The sequence below is a fragment of the Lagopus leucura genome, unplaced genomic scaffold (genome assembly GCF_019238085.1).
Source record: "Lagopus leucura isolate 7727_CA_CO unplaced genomic scaffold, USGS_WTPT01 Super-Scaffold_100004, whole genome shotgun sequence".
NCBI classification, from domain to species: Eukaryota; Metazoa; Chordata; class Aves; order Galliformes; family Phasianidae; genus Lagopus; species Lagopus leucura.
The window spans coordinates 17,233,405-17,240,838 of record NW_024962264.1 but is presented as its reverse complement, the minus strand read 5'-3'; the positions used below and the strand labels follow the sequence as shown (position 1 = coordinate 17,240,838).

The 7,434-nt window shown below is 54.4% G+C and overlaps 1 protein-coding gene across 1 annotated transcript in view; it reads right to left on the bottom strand.

The window, feature by feature from the left end:
- The window catches only part of ATOH1 (atonal bHLH transcription factor 1), a 792-nt gene extending 558 nt beyond the window's left edge, over positions 1–234 (bottom strand). The window contains exon 1 of the mRNA XM_042870384.1: positions 1–234. This exon is cut by the window's left edge and continues 558 nt beyond it. Coding sequence (XP_042726318.1) covers positions 1–234 — 234 coding nt within the window.
- Between the last annotated feature and the right edge of the window lie 7,200 nt (positions 235–7,434).

The window sequence follows — 7,434 nt, the reverse complement described above, 5'->3', positions numbered from 1 at the left end:
TGCTCCCCCTGGGCTGCTCCCGCCGGTACGCCGCGCCGCGCCCCCCGCCACGGCCGCCTCGTCCTCCTCGTCGGCGGGCAGCAGGTAGCGCGACGACGCGGCGGGCACGCGTGCGGCGCAGCACACGCCCAACCAGCCAGGGGCAAAGCCGCAGCCGCCCGCCTCCGGCCCCAGCAGCGGCTCCGGCTCCCGCCCGCCCTCGACCCACTCGGCGGCGGCCCGCGGCAGGCTCATGGCTCGGCCTCGGCGCCCATGGGACGAGGCACGGCGACGCTCGACGGACGGCTGCCAGCGGCGCCCGCCTGCTGCCCGCCCGCCTCGCGCGTGGCGGCCGCCGTCTCCGGTGTCGGCCGTGCGCCGCGCCCCCCTTTAAGGAGCGGCACGCGCCGGGGTCCCGTCCCGGCTCCCCCGCTCCCCCCCCCCTCCCCCCTCTCCCTTCCTTAGCGCCCCACCCCCCCCCGCGCCGGTCGCGTGTCGGGGCGGCCAATGGCGCGGGCGGCTGGGGGGCCGGCGCGTGCGGGGAGCCAATGGCGCGCGGGGCGCGGGGAGGGCGGCGGAGCGGGGGGAGCGGCGGCACGCGCGGCCGCTCCGCCCGGGGAGGCGCGCGCCTGGCGCCCGTCCCGCGCCGCTGCCCCGGGCGGACGGGGGCAAAGCGGAGCCCTCGGGTGGGGGGAGCGCCTCGGAGCCGAGCGGGACGTGCCGCCCGTCCCTCCGCGTGCACCTGAGTGCCGCCCGAGCCGCTGCACTGCGCCTGGATACGGGCACGCGGAGCCGGTTCCACGTCCAGCGTTGCTCAGAGCGGGGGGGGAAATACTGCTTTGGGGGCCGCCGCTCTCCGCGTCGCACGCTCAGTGCCAAAGCCAAAGGCGCGGGGCGGTGCGCGCTCGCCGCTGCTCCCCCAGAATAAAATAAATGTAAGGGATGGAGAACTCCTGGGGCCGGCTGAGCTCATTCTGCATTCAGCGCCGCCCGGCCCTTTTCTCTCTCCTTTCTCCTCTCTTTGTATGTTCAAGCCTACTTGAGTTTCTTTTTTCCTTTTGTAGGAGTTGGTTCTTTTGAAGCTGTTCGAGGCACGCCCTGCGCAGAGGGAACTTCACGGGAGTCGGAAACACAAGCACACCGCTCTGCAGCTCTTACTGTACAATGGCAGGAATGCGGGAGCCGTGGAAATGAAGCTGCCCTCTCTCTCAAAGTGTCAAAGCTTTCAGAGCCGCACGAACTGGACGCGGCACCGTATCTTTATGTAGATTTCCTCCACTCCCCCCGGCCGAGTTCGGGCCGAGGCAGCGGCGCGGGGTCAGCACGCAGCGGTGTCACGGAGAAATGGGTTACAGATGGGGGGTGGGTGGAAGGAGGGGGACAAGAGAAGACGCGCAAAAAGCCTCTATCGTTACAGCCAGGGCCGTTCTCAAAGCACACTAAGCGCGCATGGGTCAGCCCTCGGCTTAATTGTGCTCGACGCCCCGATTACTCATTCAATCTCGCTTCAGGATCTGCGGTCAGCGCGGCAGGCGTCGCCGCAGATTAGGAAGTGTCCCGTTCCTCACTTGCCCTGTTTTCTCTGCGCATTTCCTTCCCTCAGCCTGCACGGCTCTGCAGCTCTGGCACGGCAGAGCCCATCCCGGCAGCACAGACCCGGACTTGTACAGAGCTGCAGTGGATGGGCAAGTCCAGTGCCAGCCCCGTGGCCTCAGTAACTGCACCACCAAGCACATCATCCACCCGACAACACCACTCATTTATCTCAGAGCACTTGGGATCGAAGCAGGGCCCGAGAACAGTCTTTCCTAAGGCTCCTGCTATGATTAGTAGTGATGCTTTACTTTCAAAAGTGTTTTACATCGGAAGTGACGAATGCAAGGAACACAAAACCCAGGCGCCCACTGCAGCAGCCTCCAGCAGCTTTGAAGGCTGCCCTGTCCAACCTGTGGGCAGCACGACCACCCTGGGACATGGACATGCCTCAGTGCTGCAAGGTGACCTTCCTGGGTGGGTAGGTCATCACATCTGTCTCATCTCATCCACTTTGAGTATCTGGGGGCCCATCAAAGTAATTCCCTTTTCCTGGTCCCACAAAGATCCAGTGCAGACCCACACCCTGGGCCTCATCCTGCTGACAGTTTCTGCTACGCACAGTTGGTTCTTGTGCATGTACGCGCACTGCCTCCAAGAGATGTGCACAGCATCAGTGCAACAACACTTGCTACCTCCTGGGGCCATTGTGGGGCATAATGAATTCAGCTTCCTCATCTGTGTGGAAATCTTGTCTATAGAACCTATACCTATGCCTGCTCTGCTCCTTTAGTTATGTTGCTGCAGCTTTTGCTAAGAACTTATGCTAATGTTTTACAAACAAAAAGCCTTATATTCATGGAAGTGTGACTAATAATTTTCTTTCAGTTACTGTTTTAAAAAGTATTCTGTGTTAAAACTGCTCAGCAAGACGTTTCCTCTGCAACTGCTTAATGCTCTCAGTCCTTGCAGCGTCTGATCGCTGGGGCACTTGGCTGGGAGTCACTCAGCATCAGCCCTTCAGAAAGCCAGCAAAACCAACCATGAAGAGCCATCAGCCTGAGGTTTTGTGGGCTGCTGCCCTAGAAGGTTTGGAAGGAAGTGAGCCATTTCCTCCTGGTCACAGAGATGCAGAGGGCTGCAGCTGCTTGGTTGGTGCATCTGGCAGCAACTGTGACCCAGAGACCTGGCATTAGCTGGATTAGGGTCTGTGTTACTGCATACATCCCAGAACTAAGCACTGGAAGAAGCATTCATGACACACAATTACTCCCTGTACAGAATTGGAACCTTTTCCTTTCAGTTAATAAAAAAGAAGCCTTAATGCAATACAAGCACTAGTATCAGACCCATGGGATTTTTGTGTCACAAGCTTTACACCTCTGCCATTCTCAGTTTACTCACCTCTTTACCAGTGATCTTATTCCAGATTTAGTTTGCTTGCCCTGTGCAGCAGCAACAACTTTGCTGGGCCTGGATGTGATCATACACATAACCCACAAGTTCATTACCCCTGTTGCTTGAAATAAGCATCAACAAACTGTCTCCTGATTAAGGCACTGCATGTTATGTAAACATGTCAACAAGAGGAAGAAAGGAAGAATCTCACATCTTAAACAGTCTGTACACTTCCTCTCATCAGCAGCATTACCAGAGCAGTGCCCTGGGAATGGGAGGCTCTGCTTGAGTCATACAGGACCTTATACACAGGATCCCACTTTGAGGCACTTTCAGCATTGCCTCAGCACTCAGCAGCCATGGGTCTACTTCTGCCAAAACGGATGGAGGTTTCTTAGATGTGGAAATGCCAGCCTTTGCAGATCTCCTAAGGAGAGCAGATCCCCCTAAGGCTCCTAAAATGCAGGGACTGTGCATTTGGAGTCCCTCTAGGGGACGAAAGGAAGAGAGTGGACACAAGTGGCTGCTGATCAACACCTCACATCAACCCCCAGGTTGCAGAGTATTTACCCAAGAAGGAAACACCTGTCAGCCAAGAAAAACCAACCTCTCCATCCACAGGAAACCCTCTGCCAACTCTGTGTAACTCCTGACAGCAAAAAGGCTGCCAGGGATAACCAGCTTCCATTGCCACACAGCTCCATGCAACATTTAGAAGCCACTGGGATGAACGGCTGTGAAAACCAGCTGCTTTGAATACATCTTCATCTGTCTGCTGCTGCTTGAAGTTGGATACCCTGAATCTTAGGATTTAATGTTTAAATACTTGTTAGTGAAGTAGAAGCAGAATTATTTTTTTTAACTATGTGCCCAATCTGACAACTGCCACAATGCAAGCTTCAGCAGAGCACTGCTTGAAGTGCTTGCAATGCATCGCTGTGCTTGGGGATGCTCAGTGGCAGTCCTGTAGAATTACAGAATCATACAATTTCTCAGGTTGGAAAAGACCTTAAAGATCATCGAGTCCAACCACAACCGAATCGTACCACCCTAACTAACAACCCTCCATTAAATCATGCCCCTAAGCACTACATCCAGATGCTTTTTAAACACCTTCAGGGATGGTGACTCAACCACCTCCCTGGGAGCCCATTCCAGTGTTTAACAACCCTTTCTGTAAAGAAGTGTTTCCTGATATCAAACCTAAACCTACCCTGGTACAACTTATGGCCATTTCCCCTTGTCCTGTCACCTGTCACTAGTGAGAAGAGACCAGCCCTGCTCTGCTGTAAGCACCTTTCAGGTATTGGAAAAGAGCAATAAGGTCTCCCCTCAGCCTCCTTTCCTCCAGACCAAACAGCTCCAGTTCCTTCAGTCTCTCCTCATAGGCCATATTCTCCAAGCCCTTCACAAGCCTTGTTGGCCTCCTCTGGATCTGCTCCAGCACCTCAATGTCCTTTCTGTACTGAGGTGCCCAAAACTGAACACAGTACTTGAGATGAGGCCTCACCAGTGCCGAGTACAGGGGCAGGATGAATCCCTCCTGGACTGGCAGACTTGCAAGGCCCTCTCAGTAGTGAGCCCTGCCCCTGACATAGCCTGGAGCTGCAGTTCTGTTTGTTCCGCAGCTGGAGGAGGACCTGCGATAGAGTTCATAAGCACTGTTATTTTCCAGGATGCTTTGAACTTGCTAAAAGGTTTAGGAGTTCCCATGAGGAGAGGATTCCCTTATATCCCATCTGTGAGACCCACGTCAAGGCCAGAGGCAGTTGCCCTCAAGCAGCCCATTTTGCCACCCTAGCTGTGTCATTGCAGCCACAGGACAGCTGGCACTGCCATATTAACACTTGCCACCTCCGTGCCTGTCAGCTGAGCCACGCATGGCCCCCCGCACCCTGCAGCAACCGCAGCAAAGCTTTGTGCCCCCATTTCACCCATGGAACGGCAGCAAGGGGCTCGGGGCCAGCACACGGCGTGCCACCCTCCGCCGCCAGCTCCACGTCCCCCCCGCGCCCTTCGGGTGGGTTGTGCGTGGCAGGGCCGTCCCTCTGCGAACAACAGGTTGGATATTGTAGGTGTGGGTTATTAAAGTGTCCCCGGCACAATGGCGGTCTGTGTCCCATTCGCCACGCTTGGGCTCCTCTTTGGAAAGCGCACACAAGAGGTGACACGGCACTGGCCCCCGCCATTATCCCGTCTGCATAGCGGCGCGAGTCGCCCCGTCTCCCTGGAAATGGGCTCCGCAGCCGCCGCCCGCCACCGCCGGGGCCACCGCGCCCGCGCACGGCTCCGCGCCCCGCGACGGCGGCCGCCCCGCGACGGCACCGCCCGGCGGGTGAGCGGCCTCGCTCCCGGCCCTCCTCTCCGGGCGGTGCCGCAGCGCCACCAGCTGGGCGGCAGCGGGAGTTGCAGCCTCCGGCTCGGCTCGCAGCCCACGCCGCGGAGGGCTGCGCTTTCTCACGGTTTTGAACAGGCGCCGAGACCTAGAGAAGTGTGCTCAGCTGGGATGTGCTGAGAGAAGGGCAGTGCAGCTGGTGCAGGGTGTAAAGAAGCGTTATGAGGAGCAGGTAAGGGAACCGGGGCTGTTTAGTCTTCAGGTGGCTGAGAAACCTCATCACTCTCTACAACTACTTGGCAGGAGGTTATAGGTCTCTTTTCTCCGGTGTCAAGCGACAAAGACACAAGGAAATGGCCCCAGGTTGCACCACCAGGGCAGGTTTAAACTGGATGTCAGAACGAACGCCCTCACGGATAGGGTGATGAGGCACTGGAACTGCCCAGGGAAGTGGTGGAGGCATATTAGAGATAAGGGCTGCGGAGCAGTGGCAAGATTGGGCAAGCTCTCAGGTTGCACTTGGCCAGCCCCGTGCACTGGGCCATGAGCAGCTGTAAGGAGTTGCCTTGGTAAACACGCTTAGCTGAGGCAGATGTTCTTGAGACAGCCTGGCTTGGATTTATTGTTAAGAGAGCAAGACACATGCAGATTTACCCCTTCTGTCTGGCGCTGCTTTTGTGCTAGGATTTATCCCCTTCATTCCCTTTTTTGGGGGGAGGGTGGGGCATGCTGAGTGGCTACCACTCCCTTGGTAAGGTGTAGGGGACATGTATGCAAAAGAGCCGTCCTATCTGTTTTCTCGTACACCTCTAGCCTACGAAACAGGAATTTGTCTATGTACTCCAGATCAGTTTCTATTTACGCTTCATATTCACCTCAGCAAGCAACTATATACTGCAGAAAATAACCTGCCACCTGTGGGTTTTAGATGGAAAGCTGTTTCTATGTGTCAAAACTTACGGAATAAGTGTTTAAAAATACTAATGGAATCAGTTTTGCTCTTCTATAAACCACTCTAGCAGTCTTAACACTGATGTGACAAGGCCTGCATTTGTTAGATGGCACAGTGAGTCTTTAAAATGAAGGTTGCATCAATCAATTTCCTCTTCTGAAGTCGTATTTCCAAGTTCATAACCTCTTCTTTTGCCCCATCATCTCGGTGGAAGAAAAACAAAGCCCCATGTCCTATATAACTGTACCTTTAGCACTGAAAAGGAGTTTCATTTGCAGAGCAGTAGGATTAGGTGACCTCTAAGGGTCCTTTCCAACTCAATTTTATGATTCTATGATAGCATGGCAGGATTTTTGAGGGGGTCATATGAAGTATTTTAGGGAACCTTATTTGTTCTTTGAGGCAAAGAGTCAAGAGAAATAAGAAGAAAGCATCACCTGCCATCCCTCAAATCTGCAGAGATCCAAGCAACAGCAGAGCTTACACAGACAGAGCTCAGATCTGTAAAAGCTAGAACGAAACAAACCACTCGGTGTTGCCAAAGCATTGTTCAACAGAGCAGCATATTTTCTTGCTACCCTACATGTTTCTTGTTGTGGTTGCTGCCACACCACAGAGGCTTTTCCTTCAGGGTGTAAGAATAGCGAGTGGTACACTATGAGCTTTGACCACAGTGCTTACTTGCTCTCTCCCACAGTTAAGAGAATTAATTAGTAAGGACATGGATCAACAGGGATTGCTCCTATTGTGGTCCACCACAGACAAATACACAGGGAGTATTCAAAACCAATATTTAAGACCTCTCCACAGCACATTACAAGAAACACATGAGCAGGTGAGAAATGCAAGTTTACCTACAGCAGCAGGACTATGACATGCTCATTGAGTTGCCCACTTCCTCTTTTTTATTTAATTTCCAACAAGCCCAGAACATTTGCTACCTCCCTGCTATGCTTCTAGGTGAAGCACTTGCAGCATCTTCTGGCTGCCTCAGGATCACGCCTTGGCAATCAAATCTGGGGGGTGAGCAGCATCCCTGAGACCTCACCCGCTTGAACTTCTATTGCTGCTCAGTTTCCTATATGTAGAAGGAAGCAAGGAGGAGGAAGTTGAAGCAGTTTCCCAGCTGCAAAGCACTCACCTGGAGGAATGAAATGCAACACAGAGAGCTGCAAGAGCAAACCTCCCTATTCCACATAGGAGGAGGCTAAGCCTGAACTACCAGCAGTGTTATTCT